Source organism: Thalassophryne amazonica, chromosome 16 (genome assembly GCF_902500255.1).
Source record: "Thalassophryne amazonica chromosome 16, fThaAma1.1, whole genome shotgun sequence".
NCBI classification, from domain to species: Eukaryota; Metazoa; Chordata; class Actinopteri; order Batrachoidiformes; family Batrachoididae; genus Thalassophryne; species Thalassophryne amazonica.
In genome coordinates, this window is record NC_047118.1 from 35,980,892 (window position 1) to 36,006,696 (window position 25,805).

The following is a 25,805-nucleotide window of genomic DNA, read 5'->3' on the forward strand; positions in this document are numbered from 1 at the left end:
GCATCTGCGAAAAGGTCTTCAGGACTGACCGTGGCCTAAAAATCCATCGGGGACAGATGAAATGCTTGGTGAAGGATACTGTAACACAACACACAGGATTAACACCTGGTGAGACACAGGAGGAGCCCTGCCCAGAGGCAACCCATACAGCCTGTCTCCACCAGGGTGAAGATCTTGGGTTCCAGACTTTCCTCTGTGTTCTCATGTGTAAGGAAACTGGGTCCGGCGAGTCAGCTGCTTTGCTGTAGCTGTGTTACAGGCATAACTCTTGTAGCATGGTCTGCAGAGTTCTGGTCCATGGGAAGATATGACCACTAGCTTGGATGGGTGGCATTTCCTCCAGTTTCTTCCTGAGCGAGGGAAGGCAGTTCACTGCTTGTTCTCAGTTGCTGGGAAGAAGTCATCTTCCCAATGGCACCTCTGCCATTCCTGTTTGAATGGCAGAGGTGCTACCCAACTGTGGTCATCTTCCTGGTAGACTTCCTTGTTCATGATGGTCAGGAAAACTTTGCCATTCATTGACAGTGCTGGTTTGTTGTCATGTCTGAAGCTCTCTAATATTGAGTGTCTGAGGCTGTCTGTACTTCCTGCCTGGTCTGCTTCTACCCCATGGCTGCAGGAAGGGTGATTTTATCAGTGTGATGTGCCACTGTAGCCATCCTTCAGCTGGATGGTGTTTGGACAGGGGCGGAGAAAAGAGGTTCATGTCATTTTGTAGCACATTCACCTTATATACATTGATGTTGGCTGGTTTGTGGAGCACGCCCAGACAGTGACCCAGCCCAAGTCGAGCTGATGCGCATAAGCTGCATTGTGTTGCTGACTGATTTGTTCCCATTCCTTATGTACATACAGGAGGATTTTCTTTCACCAAAACATCAAATATAGGCTTGCATCTCAGATGTACCTTCTGGCAAATAGTAGTTAAACTTTCAGGTCTTCTTGCTAAGAAAATCCTCCTCTATACCACTTCATCATGAAGCTGTATAATTGGTGATATAACATGCACTATGCACAGTTTCATCAGTCACAGCCACAGAAGCCTATAACTTCTTCTGGGTTGTCTTGGTGGCTTTGTTCACTCTGCTCCTTCTTGCACAGTCACTCAGTTTTTGAGAACTGTCTACTCCACACAGATTTACCATAGAGTGCCACACTGTTTGTATTTCTTTGTAATTGATGTAAATAAAGTCTAAGACATATTCAGTGATTTGGAAATGTTCATGTATCCATCTCCTGACTTGTCTGAAGAAAACTGGCAATAAAACTGATTATTTACAGGTATTATACCAAAGGGCCCCATTATTTATGCAACCCATCATCTTGGCTTTTATGTTTTAAATTAATTTATATCAAGTTGTAGAGATTTGCTTTCAGATTGGGTTTAAGGAAGATAATTTTAGAAATGTTTATTTTTTTTGTATTTGAAATGACAAACAAATTAAAATGTATGAAATCCCCAGTGGTCCAATACTTTTTGAGGGCACTGTAGATTAATTGATGCTCCATTAAGTAAATTATCTTGACTTTATGCACGTGCAGTCCACTACTAATTTTGACAACCTCATAGCAGACAAAAACTTGTGTCCTCTCTGTCAGCTTGGGCGACACCTTAGGGTGGTTTTGGACCCCAAGTTGGGAACCAGCAGCTTATATCACCTTACACATATAAGAAACTTCTCAATCCTAATGTTAGTAGTAATAGTACCTGTAGGCATGAAGACAGTAAAGCCTACACCAAAATGGCATTTGACCCCAATGATTTTGACCCTCACAAAAATGATTGACCTCTGGGTGACCTGTGACCTTTGGCAAATTTGACTTTGTTTGTGCATTTCCACAACCCAGCTCCATATGTATGGCAAGTCAGAGTGAAAAACTTAAATTTTGACCTTTGACGCAACACTCTTGACCCCAGTGATTGACCATTCTTTAGTAAATTTGATCTAATCTGTGCAATTCCAGAACCCATATATGTGTAGCAAGTTTGGCGGATATCGGCATGAAAAAGCTAAATTTTCACCTTTGACCACTATGACCTTAGCTAAAACAAACCCTGTAAGGGGAATTCTGGACTTGACCTTCAACCATATTTCATGTTTGGTTGAAATCAGACCTGAGATGAAAGTGGAACAGACTGACAAACAAACATGGCTCAAGTTAGAGTAAAAAGCATGTTCTTCCTCTTTCACACTAGGGGTCGCCACAGCAAATCTGCATGTTTATTTGGCGCACGTTTTACACCTGATGCCCTTTCTGACACAATTCCACATTGAATGGGCAAGGGGCACAGGTAGTCTTGAACCGAGAACCTTCAGTTTTGGAGCCAAGTGAAATACATGCTGTTTAAAAACCACTGGGTATATACTACTACTATATAATGAGCAGTACCCACTGGGTACAGATCATTTCATAGTAAGAGTCAATTATATTTATTTATACAGCACCAATTCACAACATAAGTCACACCCCAAGGCGCAGCACACAATTAAATCTTAAACCTTATCCATCCCCTGTGCCAACACATTGGCGACAGCAGTAAGAAAAAATTCCCACAAGCACTTTATGATTATAGGTGATGACAGACTTTATAGCAAGAGGAAATATTTTGACATATTTCCCTTCACATGTTTGCTGACAAACAAATTGCAGCCACCTGTGTAGGACAGCGTCAGCATTGTGCTGGCTGAGCGTGAATAAAGTGAAGCATTCAGTGTGCACAAAATTACACAAGGGCGTGCCCCGTCATTAGGTAATCGTGCTGCCATCTAACCCGTCCGGGGGGGGGGCTGTGGAACTGCCTCTGCATGCACAGCAACATAAAAGCTACGTGGAAAGAAATGATGGGACCACAGAGCTAATTATTAACTGGAAATGATGACTGGTTAATATACCATTACTATTCATTTTTAACCTACCATTAAAGCTGCCAATACCCTGTGGTGCATCAGTTTTCCAAAACTTAGTAATTTGTCTCACTTCCAAACAAACCAGCCACCAGCTGAGGGGAACCTGCATACAAACTGGTTTTCATTTCGAGTCCTGCAATGACCTTTCTTGCAAAAAGTCTTGTCTTGTGGTGACCAAGTAGTGGAAACCGGTTTCACGTGTAGGGGTCAGATGTGCACATTTCAGTCCTTGTGGCCCATATTTAGTGATTTAGTGTTGCTTTGTCATGTCAGAGTGTCATTTGGTGCTATGAGATTGACTCTGAGGCTTGTGTCCACACAGGTAAATGATGCACAGTTATGCTAAAAAATATTTTGGTTGCTATGTGTCACAGTAAACTTCATGTAAAGAAAGAAAAGTTGTGTATTTATGCTGCTTTTAGGGACTGTATTGTCTATAGATGAAACTTTTTTAATCACGCCTGCATTCAAGTGTCTGTTACTTACATATGTGGGATATTTACGAGGTCTGTCCACAAAGTATCGTACCTTTTTATTTTTTTTTTAAACTATATGGATTTGATTCATATGTTTTCACGTCAGACATGCTTGAACCCTCGTGCGCATGCGTGAGTTTTTCCACGCCTGTCGGTGACGTCATTCGCCTGTGAGCACGCCTTGTGGAAGGAGTGGTCCCGCCCCGTCGTCGGATTTTCATTGTCTGGAAATGGCGGAATGATTCGGGGTTTGTTTCCAGACTGTTTGTTTAGAGACTGGCACCTGGAAACTATTCGAAAAATTTATCTGGCTTTCGGTGAAAATTTTACGGGCTTCACAGAGAATAAGATCTGTTAGTACAGCTTTATGGACCCCTTTAAGGACGCTCAGCACGCCGCGCTCCGAGCTGCGACGACACGGCACAAGCCACTGGACCATTTCTGAGCTGATGGCTCTGTGGATACGAGACCGTCATGTGCTCTTACTCTGGTTATCACAAGAGCTGGACATCAGCCATTTTCCGGCAGATTTCACTTTTAATAGAATAGAATAGAATAGAATAATTCTTTATTGTCCACCGATGTGGAAAATTGTCTTTGGCTCACCAGCACAAAAAAGACAAAAAAACAGTCATAAAACATTCATACAAACACACGAATAAAACAAAAATAAGATACATAAAATACATGGAAGTAAAGAAGAAATAGAATAAGACCTAGTAAGATAAATAAAACGTACAGTAAGATCTAATAAAATCAAATAAAACAGAAGTAAAGCAGTTCAGGTTTAATTTGTGGAGTGGTCACTTTTTTGAGTTCATTATGGTGACGGCATTTGGTAACAAGAGATTTTGTCAAGGAAAGCCGCACGGAGGCTTCGCGCGTCACGACCAATTCGCTTTGGAAGCGAGACAAAGGAACACCTCCGTTTCGGCGTGTCAGTGGACAAGTTTGGACATGTCTATCTCGGCTTTCAATGCTTACCAGTCCAGTAAGTATCAGTGAAATTGTGGAGAGCTGGACATGTCCAAACTTGTCCTCTGACACGCCGAAACGGAGGTGTTCCTTTGTCTCGCTTCCAAAGCGAATTGGTCGTGACGCGCGAAGCCTCCGCGCGGCTTTCCATGACAAAATCTCTTGTTAAAAGTGAAATCTGTCGGAAAATGGCTGATGTCCAGCTTGTGATAACCAGAGAAAGAGCACACGACGGTCTCGTATCCACAGAGCCATCAGCTCAGGCTTGTGCCATGTCGTCGCAACTCGGAGCGTGGCGCACTGAGCATCCTTAAAGGGGTCCATAAAGCTGTACTAACAGACCTAGTTCTCTGTGAAGCCCGTAAAATTTTAACCGAAAGTTAGATAAATTTTTCGAATAGTTTCCAGGTGCCAGTCTCTAACAGCTTCTGAAAAAATTCTGATGGAAAAAAACCCCAAATCATCAGACAATGAAAATCTGATGATGGGGCGGGACCACTCCTTCCACAAGGCGTGCTCACAGTTGAATGACGTCACCGACAGGCGTGGAAAAACTCACGCATGCGCACAAGGGTTCAAGCTTGATTGACGTGAAAACATATGAATCAAATCCATATAGTTTAAAAAAAATAAAAAGGTACGATACTTTATGGACAGACCTCGTATAATGGCTATTGTGAGGAATTAGATAAAGTTGCCCGAAATGATTTTGTTTTGCCAATAGATATTTCACTAACTCTGTTTTCAGAATCAAAACAATGTTTCCCTTTTCGGCCACCCCTCCCCAACCTTCCCTTCTTTGCACTTAGTAGATCAATCCGTACTTTTAATAGTTCTAGTGGCTCTCTATGTGGGAAAAGCCGGTGTTTGTGGTTTCTAGTCCAACCACATTCTTGGTCAGAGTTATTTTTAGCATCTAAATGTGATTTCTGGAAAGTAGCTGCTGTCTCCCATAAAATTCAACAACTAAGAACAATGAATAGTGCTTGTCTTATTAGAGGAGGGACAACAACTGCACAGGGCAGGATTCACATGCACTAAACTTGCAAACACAAAAATCTCATGCACTAGACATATGTCTACAGTCACACCTGCTATAAAAACAAGAGACAGATAAGAACATAGAGTAAGTATTGCTATATTCTCTGTACAGGACGGCATTAAGCCGCTATGGGCCTGTGTTAGTGCTAAATTGCGTGGGTAATCCATTTTGTACGTTGGGGTGGAGACCGTTTTGCAGGTGATTTACTGAGATTTGCAATCAATAGTGAGTAGTAATGTGACAGTATGTCAATTTTTTGTGTGTTAATGGCTATAAATGCAAAACTAAATTAAATCAGCCACTTGAAGGTATGTACCTTGTGCTTCATTACACACTATATCTGTGATGTAACTGAGCATGTACTGGCAAAAAAAAAAAAAAATCTATTTCAGACATTTAATTCTTCCATCCAGAGTATTTAAGCAAACTGGTGACAGTGTGTTCCACCGGCATAATTATTCACCAATTTGCTTCAGTACCTTGGATGGAATGATAATTAAATGTCTGGAATAGGAGATTGTTTTGTTTTGTTTTGTTTGCTTGTTTGTTCTAATAGCCACTACGTGAGTGTGTTCACGCACTGTGCCGCCATGGTGCGCACCACCATGATGTCCCACACCATTTCCAATAGTTGCATCTGTGTGTGGTCCACCAGTTACATTTATTTTGTAAAGAAACAAGCATGAAGTAAAACATCAACTCTTTAAACCTGCCCAACATTTATAATAAATGATTTTCTTATTCTGCGTAAAAGCTCAACAGCAAGGTTTCAGATGCTATCAGCACCCACAAAAGTTCCTTTTGACGTTGATAAATCATTTCATGTGTAAATCTCACCTATTTAGATGTTCCCTCCCACAGTTTTGCACACTCAGGTGGACAAACCGCAAATTGCATATAAATATGGTAAACGTGCTAAATGCACAATATGTGCTATTTTGTGCATTTGAAGGATGCAATCCTCAGTGCAATGTTAATAAATGTGCATGCACTTTTTTTGCAAGTGCTGTGGTTTTGCACATATTTTAACACAAGCAAAACATTACTAAACAAGAGTAATCAGAGATTTCTGACATCCGCCAATCCGGATGCAGATCACCTCCAAAATGGAGTCTTACATGCCCTAATATCTATGTTTGGTGCAGAATCTGTGAAATAGTTATGACGTAATCCTTCAGAGCCTATATAAAGTGAAACTTGATCCAGAATCTGGATCCAGATCATCTCCAAAATTGAATGGGTTCTTCCATGGCCTAATATTTATCTTTGTTGAAAGTTTTGTCAACATCCGTACAGTAGTTTTGACGTAATCCTGTTAACAGACAGATACACAGACAAATAAATGTAAGTGATTTTATTATGTCCTTGCAGATGTAATCAGGCCCTAAATCCTTGAACAGAAAACAGCTGTTGTGTTCTATATTAATGTGTAAAATGTCTTTGTAGTGTTTAAATTTGAACATAGTGGTCCAAAGGTGATGTTCACATCACTGTTGTATCAGCACAATTTTTGACAATGGTGGAGCAAGCTAAAACATACCACAGAACATCGCATATTAACTATTCTAAATATCTGGACATGTTTTTACCAGGACAAGCAGCATGTGAGAGATTTCTGTTGTTTTCCTTCAGTGCTACACTGTTTATGCAGAGTTCATTTTTGGTTTATTTGACAGTGTACCACACAGGTCGAGCAGAATGACTTATTTTACAACTGCTTTACCTTGTGAGTCCTAGTTTCATTACAATTAAAAATCTGCAATTAATGTGACGACATGACTAACAGGATCCATGTGGAGTTAAGAAACAGCAGTAAAAAATCCAAACAAGGGTTTTCCTCTACCACATACTGCACCCACCGATGACGGGATACTACAATTTACATTTTGAAAAAGAAAGCAACAACTGTTTCTCATGGATTCTTTCTGCAGAAATAAAGCATGTGGTTAAAGTCTACTAATCCCAACGTGAAAGTTTTGAAGTTGTTTTACTGACGTGTTTGCTGTTGACCAAGTAAAACCAGATCACAGCTTAAATTTTTATTTAAAGGTTATTCTTTTTCCATTCATTTCACTTCAGTTTATTTATGTTTGATTGTTTTTCAGTTTGCTGTCTGACAGCAGGTTATTTTTAAAAGATGTGAATGGATATAGGTCAGTGTTGAGGAATAGTTATATTTTGATGCATGCACAGATCCAGGATCATTTTGATTTATAGCTACAGTGTGTTTATTAGCAGAAATAAAAAGCAGTGTTCATAACCTTTTAGCTGCAACTAACTGCCCAGAATGTTTTTTACAGTGTGCATTTCACTTTTTGCATTACTGCCCAATCAAAGAAACAGCTCAACACATTATTTTATGAACAAAGTCAATGAACAAAGAGCTGTATTGTGCAGCAAAGTTCCTGACATGTAAAGCAATCTTGAGGAAAAATTTCAGGTCTGTGCTATGATGAAAAACTTGAGATTCCTAAATTCTTGTTTGAGGTATCATATGTGGTTCAGGTGACACATTAACCTTTATGCTCTGCAGTTCAGTCCCTGGGTACGTAAGTCTGCATGTCAAAGTGCATGTGATGTACATTTGAGCATGAGAGATTGGAGACTGTGGTGTTCTTGTGAGTGTCTGTAGTGGTGTATGTGCTCTAAATCCTCTCCAAAATACAGTTATTCAACTGTGATGTGTTTTTTTTTTCACTTTCTGCAAAGCATTAATGGCCTGTGCTTTGCTGTGCATCTTTGAAATTGAACCTCCCTGAAGTGAGCTACATTAAAGCATCATTTCTGCAGCAGACGCCTGCCTCACCTTCTGGACAACAATTTTGCTGCAGATGAACAGACTGACAGATGTGTTTATAGATTCGAAAGAATGGTTTATACTGGTGAGGGTCAACCCCTGAGACTATTGATGGTGTTCATCGGGGGGAAAAGAAGCCTCAAGAGCATTAATTGGCTAAAACGTAAGAAATTACATAAATTTAAATACTGAGCAAAACATCTGACACGTCAGTTAAAATATGAGAAAATACTGGCTCACTATTTTCTCTTGCTTTTGTGCCAAGAAAATACTCTTAGAAATATTTTGCAAAATATACAGTTTACTTGTTTGCTCCTGTTTGTGTATTGCTTGTTCTCCAATTGGTTTGAAATTTAAGCCAGCATGGCTTCCACATTAAACACTGGTCTTCATCATCTTCATTCTAACAAATTTTTGTTGCAAAGAAATAAAACAAAAGAGATGCTCATTGATGGATGTCATAGCCATGCAGCAGGTAACTGAAGGAATATTTCAAATGGCGGCAAAAGCACATTTGGTAAAAAAGTAAATAAAAAGAAAATGAGAAAATAGCAAATATAATAATAATAATAATAATAATAATAATAATAATAATAATAATATATATATATATATAAGTGTGTGTGTATGTATGGCATATGGATGTTAACTTTTGAAGATTACTGGGTCGCTTGGAAAATGGTTGCCATTTAGAAAATGTGAGTGACCTGTGGGCATTTTCAAATAAGTCTGGGTATGTTTTTGCCTAATATAGAGTTTGTACCTCCATCTGACAGACTGTCATGAAATATTCTATTATCTGCTACACTACAGTAGGAGATTGTACGCTATAAGCACTCCGTGTTAATGCAACCACCATATCGAGATTATGGAGTCGATACAACAGCATAGGCAACACAAATGGCTGCTCGTGTGTATCGACACCTCAACACCACTACCATACCCAGCTCCAGCAACCATACTGAAGCATACAGGCTCTCATTTTTCTGTTTAACACACTGTGACACGCAGTCTAATTTTTTACTTAATAACTACATCACTCACAGTAAGTGTCACCCTTGAAACACGCTTGTCCCTGCAGCTTCAGGCAGGTTTGTACTTTTTAAAGTTCACCTTATGTTATTCATAACATTTAAGCCTGATCACCCCCCACCCCCCCAATTATTTTGTGAGGCGGAGTGAAAGTGGAGTCAGAGGGGGAGTTCACGTATTAATATTCTCATGAGTGTTTGCTCAGAGGCCCACTCACTGTTTGCACCAATGAAAATGAATGTTTTCACTGAGACGCCCAGAGGTGATGCATGCACAGAGCATCTGACTTCTAAATGATCAGAAAGGCAGAGCAGATGAGGACATGTTTGTGCAGTGTTACAGGCAGGCTGCTGGTTCTGCAGGAATTCATAAGTGACAAGAATCTCTGCACAAGTTTTGTTGCATCATGAGGAAATGAGAGGACCTGTGTTGAAGACATGCGTTTCTTTCGGAGCAAAAAGTGGACTAATATCCAACTTCAGCAATGACTAACAGAATAAATCTAACTACAAACCTATTCATCTCTGTTGATTTCTCACTCCAAAGGTAGGTCAAATACATTGGTCTTCATGATTTTTAATTTTGCTTTTGTAGGCTCTCTGTTATAAAAGCTGTTTTTTAAAACAATAAAAAGTTCCTTTTAGTAGTATTCTTCAATATTATCAAAACGAGTTACGACTCGTTATGACTTGTCTGCAAGTTTAGAGATCATTAAAGTGGAATACTTACTATCGTAATGTCTAAAACACTTAAAAAAAATGAAATGAAACACCTTTCTCCCTCCACATCCTCCATCACCAACAATAAAACTGAGTCAGTTGGAAGAGTAATAAACAAACATCCAGATGTTGTTTTTTTATGGCTCTACAGAGTTAATATTTTCCAGAATTTGGATCAAAAGTGTAAACTGACAAATGAGCGTGGTGGTTACGTGATCGTGTCTGTTGGTCTGCTTGTCAGAGATAAGAAAAAAATTAATAGAATCATTTTAGCAATTTTTTATGTGAGGTTGAATAGAGCATTGGTGGAATTTGGACCTCTTTCAGAAATATTGCAGGATCATTACATTTTAAAGCATGCTTTACAATGTCACTAAGGTCAATAATGTCCACACACACACACACACACACACACACAGTTGCACTTAAAACAGAGAAATCCTAATAAAATATTTTCAAATAATAACATTCAAATGAATTACGTTTGTCCAAATGAAGTTAACACATTGGCATAAGTATTAGAGTACTTGTTTGGTTAATTTTGATCAACCTAATTCATTTGCGTGTTTCCAGAGTTGCCACATTTTTAATTCAAATGATTCCAAGAATTCTACTATTGTGTGAATTAAAGTTAACAGGAGTGTTAAAGCAGTCAAATACTTTAGGTTGTATTTAATTTTTTAATTGTTATTTTAACACTCTTGGTGTTAAGAGAAAACTTTATTTTCAAAAAATGTATTAAGAAAAAGCAACATTTCAGTCCACAGAAATTTTGGCATAATAAAAAAAAAACACCAAAAAACAAAAACACCACTGATGTTAAAGCTTGCACAGTGTTGAAGTTGATTCTCTGAGTTTGTCATATTACTGTTGATTCATTTCTGGACAAATGTCATGCAAGAGCTGAGTGAGAAATAAAAAGGATTTCATGGCATACATTGTTGTTTTGAATGTCTGTGCTATGACAGTGCTTTTGCCTGAAAACCAGGAGGTTGTTATTTCAAATGCAGCCTGTGGTGTACCTGTAAACAATATCCAAAGATGGTCTTACACTTTATAGTCATGTTACAGTACTCTCGGTAGTGTTGAAAATGCTCTTTAGTATGTCTCAGTTGGCATATGCAGATGAGTTCCTGAATTTCTCAGACAAGGTTAAATTTGAGAAAGCTGAGTCATTGGGGTCAAGGCCAAAATTACTAGGCAAAAGGTCAAAATTTTGATCCTCCCCCTTCATACTCCACTCCAAAGGTCAATCATTGCAGTCAGGATCCAGGTCATGGCTGTCTGTGTGATTATTGGCATTTGCCTCCCAGGTCTTTTAGTTGATTTCTATCAAAAGTGGCACATGGATGAAGGTCGACCCCAGAAACATTAAAGTCATTGGGGTCATGGTCAAGGAACTTGATTTTCAACCTGATTCGGACAAGGCAAACATGTATGCTGATGAGATGATTATCCTGGCAAGGTCATCCAGAGTTAAAGGTTAGATTTCTACCATTCAGTAATTATGTTGTTTACCAGGAAATTCTATCCTAAACAAGGCAGTGACATCGTTATTGATGCTGTATACATCTTATTCAACCCCACCCACTTTTACAACAGAGGCATTTCTGTTTTGGCTTAGGACTTCCTTTGAGCGGTGTTTTCAATACAGACCAACAGAAGATATTACATGGGTAGAAACAAAAACCTTTTTGAAAAGCTCAAAGGCATTGACTCTGGCTCACCCACGGGTCATAACGGAGTCGAAAGATGACATGAAAAAAATGGCCCTCGATTATTTTTAACTACTTTGTGTTGTCGCTTGGCATGGATGGTTTGGCTATGAGGAACTATGAGCTTCAGCTTGAGTTTCCTCTTCTTCCAGTTGTTGTGGCACCCACGAACTGAACAATTAATGCTGCTCATGTTCGGACACTTCTAGCGTACTGTGTTCCCACATAGCTAATCATCGACGCAGTGGCAAACCGGAAGTTGCTTGACAAAATGGAGCCACCCACCCTGACTTCCTGAATAAGGTGAATACAATACCTGTCTGCTATACCTCTGTTCTTGCTGTATACATGGGTAAAGGACAGATGATAGAAAAAGTCAAAATTCTGACCGCAGTGCTCAGTCAGTAGAGGTAATAATGGTATTGGCAGTTATTACTGTGTTAATGGCGGTAACAGTAATTAGATGTTGTTCTAATTTGTCTCACAATTATGAGTTTATTTTCAAAAGTGTGATTTTTTTAAAAAAAAGAATATGTTTCATGACGTAAGAAAAAACAAATATGAATAAATTTGAATGATATGGAAAATACAAACAAACAAAAGAAACAATGAAACAAACAATCAAAAACCCAGCAATGATCCTTGCATTTACTTTAACTTCTGTTCCATTGCAAGCAGTTAACCCAAGATATTTTATGTTTTTTGTCGTCACCTCTATTTAATTTGTTTATATTCATTCATTCATGCATTTGAAGTCTCCAACACATTGTAAAAAAAGTTGGGGGGGGGGGGGTTGATTCTATATAGAAGCATTAATTAAATCAGCACTTTTACAGCCAGTTTTCCTGAGACAAGTCAGAAGATGGATATATGAGTAGTTCCCTGTCAGTGAATATGTCTTGGACTTCATTTACATTAGTCTTTAAGGAATAAAACAATATGGTACTGTTTGGTACATCTGTGTCAAGTAGGCAGGTCTCAAAAATTTAGTGACTATATGCTGGAAGGAGACCAGTGAGGGAAGTCACCAAGACAACCGCGACAGCTCTAGAAGGAGTTATAGGTATCATATTGTCCCCAAATTGTTCTGATTTAAGTTTGTGTTTAGTTTGTTGTTATCGTGTGTTCTTATCTTTAGTGCACTAAAAACCTTATTGTGTTAATCTATAATTGTAGTTTGGAAGAGTTTAAGTTTTGTAGAGTCATTAAATATCCCTTTAAATACAAAAACTGAAATGATGGCATGCTGGGATAAAATTGAGAATCCAGATGAGTTCTTCTGCACAGGTCTACAGAGTTCATATTAGACTGAATCATCATGCGACTTTTGATGGACTCACAAGTAGTATTGAATTTATTTTGCGCCGATCAATACAAAGTCATTTCCATCTTCTTCTTATTAATTTCCTGCTGTTGCTCATGTAATAAATACTTGATGTATCTTTTCATGTTGTGTTATTTGATCGTCTAATTGCTCCATTTTGATTTATGTTGCACTGAAGCAGCACTTTTTAAAAGAATGCGAGTAGCAGTTTTCACTGTCAGCAGAAACTGTCAGAACTTGTTCAGACATCGCGTGTTACATGATGAGGAGATCACAAACCTCAAAGAGCAATAATTTGCTGTCGTTTCATTATTTTTTTTTTCATCTTGAGGACTGTTGTTGCCAGTGGAGATGGTAATATTGAAGTGCTGCGTCTGAAGTCGTCCCACAGCTCTGCAGTTTGTTGGCAAAATATCTGAAACGTGTTATCGACATTCATGCTGGTCCAATCTGTTTTCCTTCCCAGCAACCACACAGGCATCCCCACCTCCTCTCCCCTCTCCAACCGCACCAGCGTGGAGGCAGAGAAGCACAATGCCACTTCCCGTTCACGCGGAAACCCCACAGCCGCCTGCCTCACCATGACTCTGGGGATTGTGTTCAATGTCGCGGCCCTCATCATTCTCGCCAAGGCTTACAACCGCTTCCGGCGGCGCTCCAAAGCTACTTTCCTGTTCCTCGCCAGCTCCCTGGTAGTGACTGATCTGGCTGGTCATGTTATACCTGGAGCCCTGGTACTGAAAAGGTACTCAGCAGGGGCCGAGGCCTCGTCTGTCGATCCCGCCTCCAACCTTTGCAGGGATCCTGATGCTTTGTGTCTGTTTCTGGGGGGTTGCATGGTGTTTTTTGGGCTGTGCCCACTCTTCCTGGGCTGTGTGATGGCCGCTGAGCGCTGCCTGGGGGTCACCCGGCCCCTCTTACATGCTCATTTGGTCACCAGAGCACGGACGAAGATGGCACTGGCTCTTATTTGGCTGCTGGCTTTATGTGTGGCCCTTCTGCCTTTCTTCAGGGTGGGGACATATACTTTCCAGTACCCTGGGAGCTGGTGCTTTATCCGAGTGTTGGAGAACACTGAATTGACAGACCTGGCCTTCACGTGCCTCTTCTCTGGACTGGGTTTAAGCTCTCTTGCCGTGGCCTTCGTGTGCAACACCATCAGTGGAATCACACTCGTGAGATATAAGCTACGAAAGCAGTCGTGCACCCACCGACGCTCTGCACGGACCCATGACACTGAGATGGTGGTCCAGCTGGTTGGTATCATGGTCACTTCCTGCATCTGCTGGAGCCCTCTGCTGGTAAGTCTGGGGAAAACAGTTTGGGGCAAAGTAAGAGAAAGGTTGAAAATATGTTTATTATAGGGTAAATGTGGCAGAAACTTTAAAATATCAATAAAATATGCATACCTGCCTACATATAAATTTATTTTCAGTCATCTCCTGCAATTTGTAAAGAATTCATGTCATCTTAATGAGGGTTTTACAATAATTTTACTACTGAGTGATCAGCAAATGTGTTTATGTTGCTACACTATGTACCAGGTACTGCACAAAAAAATAGTTTTTAATAATAATAATCTTGATTTGAATACCACTTTCTAGTACAGATTATACAGTTCAAAGTGCACAGCAACATTTCCATAAATAAACACTCATTCACTCATCTTCAACTGCTTTCTCCAGTTAAGGGTCGCGGGGAGCTGGAGCCTACCCCAGCAGTCACAGGGCGTGAGGCAGGGTACACCCTGGACAGGACGCCAGTCTGTCACAGGGTCACAAACAGACAAACAAACACATTCACACCACCCACACACACACACCTACGGACAATTTTTAAAGTTTCCAGTCCACCTAATGCCCATTTACACTGCACCGAGACCTATACAAGACCTACAAGATCGTGACATTTTGTCAGCTCTCACATGTCTTGGCTGGTCTCTGTTGTGATCTGTTATTTGCGTTTACACCATGCATGGATTGCGACTGAATTGTGCGAGTGAAACACATGTTAAATCCGCAATCACTGGGGCAACCCCATGCAGAGTCAATTGAGAGTCTATTACAACCTACAGGATCAAATAGAGACTGAGTTGAGACGCGAGAGTTTATCAAGACCGATTATGGGACCCTTGTATCTGTTAAATGGTTGCACAACTTGTGCAAGTGTTTTAAACAGTTCAATACACTCGCACACCTGTTGGAGATCAATGGGGAGTGATGGTGACCAAGAGGGATCCCATTGTGACCAGCCTGCAACCTCAGTGGGAGCCATTGAGAGTGACAGCGAGCAGTGGCTGTTTTTCGTTCGCGGGGAGAACATGCAAACACCACACAGAAAGGCCACAGGTGGGAATCGATCCCATGACCTTCTTGCTGTCAGGCAACAGTGCTAACCACTAATCCACCATGTTAAAGAGTACAATAAAATAAATAGCATTAAATAGCATGAGGAAAAACTAAGAATAAAAGCTATTGTAACACACAATAAAACATCTTTATATATACAATAATTAATTTAAAATATACCACTCTCAAGTAACAATGCCCAGTCCCAAAAAAAACTAAACTTTTTAAACTTTTAAATCCACATTTGTTCTTTGTTGGAATAGAAATGGTTGCCTTCCATGTGTGTGGGGAGGAGGAGTACATGTTTTCTGTGACTATATTTATATGTACAGTGCTGTGTGTGTGTATATATATATATACATACATACACACAGAAAATAAAAATTCTCAATCTCCTGATCACAAATTTTGGGTAGCACCGTACAATTCTGAATACAATTTATTTAAAAAAAAAAATTTTCATAGAATTTTTACAGGCTAAATTACTGTGTTTACTGTTTCTGCAATGCTTTCAATAACATGTTTGAAATATTGCTCCAGAAATAATCTGCATTCCTTCTGGGACACAACACTGTTTGGAAAACATGTCTTTACAACAAGGAGCAGCTGAATGAACAACAACAACTAATGCAGAGGATTTAGATTAGATTAGACTGAATTTTATTAATCCCTTGGGAAGACTCCCTCAGGGAAATTGAGCATTATCACATGTTCAACGTTATGAAATAATTAACTTAAAAGTTTTCATAGTACATAAAACAATCAGTTACAGAATTTGTACATGTCCTATGTCAGGTTTTAATGAACACACTAGTGTTTGTCAACACAACTTGTGGTTGCTGTGTTGATTTTGTTCAAATTGCTCAGAACAGACTATTTCACTGTCTGTAACTCGTGTTACAATATTCAAAGACAAAGCTGAGAAGTCAATTCCACAGTTGGGGAGTTGCAATGTCCAGGCTAAGGTCAGAATGTTTATTTTCCCAGCTCACATATACTCTAATCTCAAGATGTCAAAAAGATGGCCTTAACATAAAATTATCAAACTAAAGATGGATTTATTAGATATATTTTTAAGGTATTTCAAATATTCTACAAAACATCTTGATTATTTAAAATGTTGCTCTCATGAATGGGGAAAATATCTGTTTATAAATCGTATAAATAATTTATAAATCTTATAAATAATGCCAGAGACCCCCATTTACCCTGCCCCCCCCCCCCCCCCCCCCACTCCCACAAAATACATATTGATCATCCCTGCACTGAAAGGTACTGTACTTGTGCATGTCTTTGCACAGTCCCATTCCACTATGTTATATTTATTTGACAGTGAACATAGTTTTGCCTATTTGTCTATTTGACTCCTTTACTTCTTACAGAAGTATGTTTTCTTTTTTAATTCTATTGTTGTTTATGCACCAATACTTCTTACAGAAGTATAGTTGTATGCAAAGGTTTGGGCACCCCTGATAATTTTCATGATTTTTCCTTTATAAATCATTGGTTGTCTGGATCAGAAATTGCAGTTAAATATATCATATAGCAGACAAACACAGTGATATTTGAGAAGTGAAATGAAGTTTCTAGGATTTACAGAAAGTGTGCAATAATTCTTTAAACAAAATTAGGCAAGTGCATAAATTTGGGCATCCCAACAGAAAAAAATGCATCAGTATTTAGTAGATCGTCCTTTTGCAGAAATAACAGCCTTTCAATGCTTCCTATAGCTTCCAATGATAATCTGGATTCTGGTTGAAGGTACTTTGGACAATTCTTCTTTACAAAACATCTCAGGTTTGTTTGTTTCTGAGCATAGACAGCCCGCTTAAAATCACACCACAGATTTTCAATAATATTCAGGTCTGGGGACTGAGATGGCCATTCCAGAACATTGTACTTGTTCCTCTGCATGAATGCCTTAGTACATTTTGAGCAGTGTTTAGGGTCGTTGTCTTGTTGAAAGCTCTAGCCCCGGTGCAACTTCAACTTTGTCACTGATTCATGAATATTGTTCTCAAGAATCTGCTAATATTGACTGGAATCCATGTGACCCTTAACTTTAACAAGATTCCCAGTACCTGCACTGGCCACACAGCCCCACAGTATGATGGAACCACCTCCAAATTTTACTGTAGGTAGCAAGTGTTTTTCTTGGAATGCTGTGTTCTTTTTCAGCCATGCATACCGCCTCTTGTTAGGTCCAAACAGTGGTGGGCACAGATAACCAAAAAATTAACTTCGATAACAGATAATTATAGTGGGCGATTTTAACATCCACACAGATGCTGAGAATGACAGCCTCAACACTGCATTTAGTCTGTTATTAGACTCAATTGGCTTTGCTCAAAATGTAAATGAGTCCACCCACCACTTTAATCATATCTTAGATCTTGTTCTGACTTATGGTATGGAAATTGAAGACTTAACAGTATTCCCTGAAAACTCCCTTCTGTCTGATCATTTCTTAATAACATTTACATTTACTCTGATGGACTACCCAGCAGTGGGGAATAAGTTTCATTACACTAGAAGTCTTTCAGAAAGCACTGTAACTAGGTTTAAGGATATAATTCCTTCTTTATGTTCTCTAATGCCATATACCAACACAGTGCAGAGTAGCTACCTAAACTCTGTAAGTGAGATAGAGTATCTCGTCAATAGTTTTACATCCTCATTGAAGACAACTTTGGATGCTGTAGCTCCTCTGAAAAAGAGAGCTTTAAATCAGAAGTGCCTGACTCCATGGTATAACTCACAAACTCGCAGCTTAAAGCAGATAACCCGTAAGTTGGAGAGGAAATGGCGTCTCACTAATTTAGAAGATCTTCACTTAGCCTGGAAAAAGAGTCTGTTGCTCTATAAAAAAGCCCTCCGTAAAGCTAGGACATCTTACTACTCATCACTAATTGAAGAAAATAAGAACAACCCCAGGTTTCTTTTCAGCACTGTAGCCAGGCTGACAAAGAGTCAGAGCTCTATTGAGCAGAGTATTCCTTTAACTTTAACTAGTAATGACTTCATGACTTTCTTTGCTAATAAAATTTTAACTATTAGAGAAAAAATTACTCATAACCATCCCAAAGATGTATCGTTATCTTTGGCTGCTTTCAGTGATGCCGGTATTTGGTTAGACTCTTTCTCTCCGATTGTTCTGTCTGAGTTATTTTCATTAGTTACTTCATCCAAACCATCAACATGTCTATTAGACCCCATTCCTACCAGGCTGCTCAAGGAAGCCCTACCATTATTTAATGCTTCGATCTTAAATATGATCAATCTATCTTTATTAGTTGGCTATGTACCACAGGCTTTTAAGGTGGCAGTAATTAAACCATTACTTAAAAAGCCATCACTTGACCCAGCTATCTTAGCTAATTATAGGCCAATCTCCAACCTTCCTTTTCTCTCAAAAATTCTTGAAAGGGTAGTTGTAAAACAGCTAACTGATCATCTGCAGAGGAATGGTCTATTTGAAGAGTTTCAGTCAGGTTTTAGAATTCATCATAGTACAGAAACAGCATTAGTGAAGGTTACAAATGATCTTCTTATGGCCTCAGACAGTGGACTCATCTCTGTGCTTGTTCTGTTAGACCTCCGTGCTGCTTTTGTTACTGTTGACCATAAAATTTTATTACAGAGATTAGAGCATGGCATAGGTATTAAAGGCACTGCGCTGCGGTGGTTTGAATCATATTTATCTAATAGACTACAATTTGTTCATGTAAATGGGGAATCTTCTTCACAGACTAAGGTTAATTATGGAGTTCCACAAGGTTCTGTGCTAGGACCAATTTTATTCACTTTATACATGCTTCCCTTAGGCAGTATTATTAGACGGCATTGCTTAAATTTTCATTGTTATGCAGATGATACCCAGCTTTATCTATCCATGAAGCCATGCATTTATTTCCTCTAGGCTGGACTATTGTAATTCATTATTATCAGGTTGTCCTAAAAGTTCCCTGAAAAGCCTTCAGTTAATTCAAAATGCTGCAGCTAGAGTACTAAGGGGGACTAGAAGGAGAGAGCATATCTCACCCATATTGGCCTCTCTTCATTGGCTTCCTGTTAATTCTAGAATAGAATTTAAAATTCTTCTTCTTACTTATAAGGTTTTGAATAATCAGGTCCCATCTTATCTTAGGGACCTCGTAGTACCATATCACCCCAGTAGAGCGCTTCGCTCTCAGACTGCAGGCTTACTTGTAGTTCCTAGGGTTTGTAAGAGTAGAATGGGAGGCAGAGTCTTCAGCTTTCAGGCTCCTCTCCTGTGGAACCAGCTCCCAATTCAGATCAGGGAGACAGACACCCTCTCTACTTTTAAGATTAGGCTTAAAACTTTCCTTTTTGCTAAAGCTTATAGTTAGGGTTGGATCAGGTGACCCTGAACCATCCCTTAGTTATGCTGCTATAGACTTAGACTGCTGGGGGGTTCCCATGATGCACTGTTTCTTTTTATTCACCTCTTTTTGCTCTGTATGCACCACTCTGCATTTAATCATTAGTTATTGATCTCTGCTCCCCTCCACAGCATGTCTTTTTCCTGGTTCTCTCCCTCAGCCCCAACCAGTCCCAGCAGAAGACTGCCCCTCCCTGAGCCTGGTTCTGCTGGAGGTTTCTTCCTGTTAAAAGGGAGTTTTTCCTTCCCACTGTCGCCAAGTGCTTGCTCACAGGGGGTCGTTTTGACCGTTGGGGTTTTTACGTAATTATTGTATGGCCTTGCCTTACAATATAAAGCGCCTTGGGGCAACTGTTTGTTGTGATTTGGCGTTATATAAATAAAATTGATTGATTGAATTGATTGATAATCAGATAACTGAAAAGTTATCTTCGATAAAGATAAAACAATAAACCACCCAAAAATGTATCAGAAGTTACAGATAACCAATAAATTCCAATATTGTCTCTGGTACATTTGCAACTACTAGTAAAACGAATTTAAGATTTAATGCCACAATAACTTCTACTCATATTAAAAGTAACAACAGACCCACACACTGAGACCACACTTTTGTCTTTGAACATTCTTTTTCCACACTTTTGTCTTTGAAAATTAGCACATTGCTTTAAAACTAAAACATATATCTGATATTTTCACTTTATAAAACTTCAGACATGACAGTAATTTTAAATAACTTGTCCAAAATTAGTTTGGTTAAAATTTGAACCATAAGTTAAAAATGTATGCCTCTGGATGACTTAGGTGATATTGCCAGCATATCGGTATGGTGTTTTGTTTTTTTTTTTAACCACTTCTCCTTTGTTTGCAGAGGATAGAGACACTTTTCATAGAAGCAGGTCTCTTCTGTTTGCAGAGGGTATAACTATACATCTGTTACAAAACCTTTAACAGGTAGATGCTGAACTGATTTTAAATTTTAGAAATGCTTGTCGCTGTTAAGCTTTGTTTATCGATCTAAAAGTTATTGGACAAAAGTTAATCGGAAGATAATTGGTCCGATAATGGTTTTTAAAGTTATCTAAAAAGATAATCCGATAATGAAAACATTATCTTCGATAATTATCTGTTATCGGATTATCGGAACTGTGCCCACCACTGGGTCCAAATAACTCAATTTTAGTTTCATCAGTCCACAGCATCTTATTCCAAGATGGAGCTGGCTTGTCCAAATGTGCTTTAGCATACCTCAGGTGACTCTGTTTGTGGCATGTATGCAGAAAAGACTTCCTCTGTATTACAGCATCATACAGCATTTTCTTGTGCAAAGTGCACTGTATAGTGGAACGATGCACAGAGACACTATCTGCAGCAAGATCATGTTGTAGGTCTTTGGAGCAGGTCTGTGGGTTGACTATGACTGTTCTCACCATCCTTCACTTCAACTTATCTGAGATTTTTCTTGGCCTGCCACTTTGGGCCTTAACTAGTACTGTGCCTGTGGTCTTCCATTTCCTCGCTATGTTCCTCACAGTGGAAACTGACAGCTGAAATCTCTGAGATAACTTTTTGTATCCTTCTCCTAAACCATGATGTTGAACAATCTTTGTTTTCAGGTCATTTGAGAGTTGTTTTGAGGCTCCCATGTTGCCACTCATTAGAAGAGATGCAAAGAGGGGAAACATTTGCAAATGGCCACCTTAAATACCCTTTCTCATGATTGGATTCATCTGTGTAAGGAGGTCAAGGGTCAGTGAGCTTACCAAACCAATTTTGTGTTACAATAATTAGTACTAAATGTATTCAAATCAATAAAATTACAAGGGTGCCCAAATTTATGCACCTGCCCACTTTGATTTAAATAATTATTGCACAGTTTCTGTAAATACTAGAAACTTCATTTCACTTCTCAAATATCAGTGTTTGTCTGCTATATGATATATTTAACTGAAATTTCTGATCCAGACAAACAATGATTTATAAAGGAAATAATGAAAATTATCAGGGGTGCCCAAACTTTTGCATACAACTGTATTTTTTCATTTTCTTTTTAACTGTTGTTTATGCACCAATGACATCAGATCACATTCCTTGTATGTGAGAACTTGGCAATAAATTTGATTCTGATTCTCTTTTCTTTTTTAACTGCTGGGCTGTGGTGAGCTCACATTAATGTTCTTCTCAAATACTAATGCTGATTTAATTGAATCAGTTCTTTCAATGAAGGGAAGTTATTTCATATTTCAATATGAATTTCTCAAACATGATTGCTAGTTTAAAATGCTCACATTTATAAAAATCTGTGATTTTAATTGTGACAATAATGAATAGCAGGACATTTTTCATATATAAACTCATAAATCACTGATGTGTTTTAATATTACTACGGGACAACAGCAATTTCCACAAAAATAAAAAAAGAAAAAGACATTGCACTAAACACTCAAGAACATATTTTAAATAGTATAGCTCTTACTGTGTATTTAAACATATGTCATGGGACATTTTTTGCACAAAACAGAAATTAAGACCATAACCTTTAAATAATGTTGATCGTTTTAGAATGTCAGTGCTCTACACTCCAAAGACAAATTCCAGATTTTTTATGGCATTCATTATCTGACACAAAATTAAAAAACAAAAGAAAAAGAAAAAGGTGTCTACTCAGCCAAAACACAAACACCATGAACATCTGTTTGAAATATTATGTGGCTGGTGATGACTTTGATGAAATGTGCTTCATTTTCTTTTTTAGATCTTTGGACTAATGTCAGCGTCTCAGTCTTACAGCGGCTTCATAAGCAATAACATGGACTCCTACAGGGGGCTACTGGTGACAGGTGTCAGGATGGCCACCTGTAACCAGATCCTGGACCCATGGGTCTACATCCTGCTGCGACGTGCCATCCTCAAGAAGATCTACCACATCACCAAAAGACGGGCAAGCTTTCAGAGAAGCACATTCCGCTCCATCCGCTGGGAGATCAGCTCATTTCAGAGCTCAGACAAAAACAATTCTAAAAAGGCTAATGGACTTACCAAGACTTAAAATGGATACTGTGTATCAATTCTTAAGGGATTCCATCTCAGCACTAGTCAAGACATCCACCCATCAGAAAAGAATTTGAAATTACAAATGTTTCTCTTCTGTTGGAGATGAGGAAAGAACATGAATATGAAGTATTATGTATTATTATCCCATGTGTTAATAATTGGGGGAAAAAATGTTGGCAGGCTGATAATAAGCAATGTTCCTGTAAGTAGAGCCCAACCAATATATCAGCTAGCCGATAATATTGGCCAAAATGAGCATTTCACAAACATATTGACATCTGCATTGTTTTTTTCTAAGATCAAAACTTTTATTTTACTGAATAAACAATGCAGAAAAACATTTTGGCTGTTGGAAATGGGGTCATGGCAGAGTTTTTCCAGCAGAGGGAGATCTGATGGCACTGCTTACAACTCTCAAGCATGGCTGGAACCCCCATCACTCCTTGGTCACATTACTATTGAAGATGGAGACAAAGATATGAGACATCATTCATTTTTGATCGGCGTGGGCCTTTTACATTGGCAAGAGACAAGTGATCACTCTGCAATCAGCTAGGTGGGGCCAGAGTAGACAAAAAGTTTATTTTATACAATTGCTTAGTGACGCAACACAGCTACTGCCAATCCAAGTGAAGGTAGCATGACGGAAGCGTGACATACATTGGTTGATTGTTGGTTATATTTGTAGTTATTTATAATAAAATTTGCATTTAAACATCAAGCTTCAATAACATTTCTTTGTCATAAGGGTTTGATCATGAAATATTTGGAGTTGTTGCCATTTTATGTGCATATTGGAAGATATATCAGTATCGTAAATGTTTTATTACCCAATATTAACACCCCCCCCCCCCCCCCCCCCCCCCAAAAAAAAAACAAAAAAAAAAAAACATATTGTTCGGGCTCTACCTGCAAGTATAAGCTAAACCACAAGTGGAAAAAAGCTTTTTGTCCACTGAAAATGGTGCATACATGAATGCTCACATTATAACAAGACACAATTTTTCATTTGTCCAATAACACACATGCATGTTAGATAGAGAGAACAATCAACTGCATTTTGTAAACATACCCATAAATCCAGTCATTCCCAAAATTTACAAGTCAATACCCAATGAACAAGTCCAAACAGGAAAAGTTATGAACTACACCATTATATATCTACTTGTTCAACTGTCTAACAACAGAAAACAAACATATAGAGAAAAGGAAAACTGAATTGTCAGTTTGGCTACATTGAAACACACTATAAGTGATGAGGGACAGAAAGAGATCAGAAATAGAAAATTGTTCTGTCAGCCAAACATAAAGTGTGCATAAATAACTTAAACTTAACATAAATAACACACGTGGAAAATATGTGGTTTTGTGATATAAATTGGAGGCATTCTGAAGTATACTGGAGTTTTTGTCATGTTCATGTTGATTCACTGTTTTCACATATAAACAGAATTTTTTAATTTAGCAAGTTTTATGTGTGTGTGTGTTCTCAGAGAGCAAATTGTGTAAATCCTGGCAAAAGAGAGCAAAGACTGTCCTTTTACCTCAGCATGAAGATGTGAAAAAACATTGTGTCAGTATGTGGTGTTCTGTGACATGAATGTATGTGTGTGACTGTATGTCCAGTATTTTCCCTATATGTCTGGGAACTTATTTGATGCACTGCAAAAGCCATATAGCCATATAATGTGACACTGTTATATATATATATATATATATATATATATATATATATATATATATATATATATATATATATATATATATATATAAAATAAATGAATAAAAATTCCATAATTAAAAAACATGTTTGGAGAATTTATAAAATGTTCCATAGAAAAGAATGTAAAATTCCATAATGAATTCTTACAACCTAGATCTGTGTGGGTCAAGCTCACAAAAACATAGTGCAGACATCTTTTTAAATGTCTTCATGTACATTGTTTTCCCACATTCATGTCTTCATGTGTGGGGGCAGTGTTCCTCAAGTTTCTTTTGGGAATTTAGCATGCAATGTGTGAAAATGGAAGGGACACTAAATGCCACATCAGATGAGTGATGGGGATCACCACCTCCAAGTCTGAGACCAAGGACCACTGTTGGAAAAGGGTGGATTGTCCCCTCTGGGTCAGGGGAGAGTTATTGCCTCAAGTGGAGGAGTTCAAGATCTCTGGGTCTTGTTCACAATTGGGGGTAAGATGGAGCGTGAGACTGACAGATGAATTGGGGGCTGCATCTACCATTGTGGTGGAGAAAGAGCTGAGTCAAAAGACGAGGCTCTCAATTTACCAACTGATTTATGCTCATATCCTCACCTATGGTCATGAACTTTGGGTAATGACCAAAAAGACAAGGTTGATACACGCCATTACAATGAGTTTCCTGTGTCAGGTAACTGGGCTTACACTCAGGGAAAAGGTGAGAACCTGCCTGTATATCAGGGAGGGACTCTGAGTAGAGCTGGTGCTTCTGAGGAGGTTTGTAGATTTGGTGAGGATGCCCCCAGTCATCTCCTCAGAAAGGTCTTCCAGGTATGTCCAGCTGGGAGGAGGCCCCTGGAAAGACCCAGGAGGATTATATTTCACAGCTAGCTTGGAAATGCTTTGGCAGTTAGATGACTTGGCTGAGGAGAGGGAAGTGTGGGATGAGCTGCAGGTTCTGCTGCCACGACCCGAACTCAGATAAGTGGCAAAAAAAATGAAACATTAGACATTGTAACTTTGATGAAAACCTATTAAATATTTATAAGTGAAATCTGTGATTGATTTTCACTTTTAATTATACGCAATTTCACTTGGGCAACAGGAATTCCCTTCAGCTGCTCCCTTGTTTTCACTTGAGGTTGTCACAGCAGACTCAAGGTGGATCTGCATATTGATTTGCCACAAGTTTTATGTTGGATGCCTTTCCTGACACAACTCCACATCACACAGAGAATCGGTAGTGGTGGTCTTAAACCAAGAACCTGTTGGGTAAGTGAAGTACACGGACCCACGACGGGGGGAGTAAATG

The 25,805-nt window shown here is 38.8% G+C and overlaps 1 protein-coding gene across 3 annotated transcripts; it reads left to right on the forward strand.

Annotated features, from left to right (window-relative positions):
- Positions 1 to 9,466: 9,466 nt before the first annotated feature.
- LOC117528165 (prostaglandin E2 receptor EP1 subtype-like) lies at positions 9,467 to 24,059 on the forward strand. Of its 3 annotated transcripts, XM_034190747.1 has the most exons (4): positions 9,467 to 9,777; positions 13,456 to 13,734; positions 14,002 to 14,290; positions 22,495 to 24,059. In XM_034190747.1, the coding sequence occupies exons 1-4, from the start codon at positions 9,716 to 9,718 to the stop codon at positions 22,786 to 22,788; spliced, it is 924 nt and encodes a 307-aa protein (XP_034046638.1). In that variant the 5' UTR covers positions 9,467 to 9,715; the 3' UTR covers positions 22,789 to 24,059. The 3 variants fall into 3 exon arrangements, with proteins under 3 accessions (XP_034046638.1, XP_034046636.1, XP_034046637.1); XM_034190745.1 differs by having other exon boundaries at positions 13,456 to 14,290; XM_034190746.1 differs by lacking the exon at positions 9,467 to 9,777 and adding an exon at positions 11,933 to 11,968 and having other exon boundaries at positions 13,456 to 14,290.
- Positions 24,060 to 25,805: the final 1,746 nt, after the last annotated feature.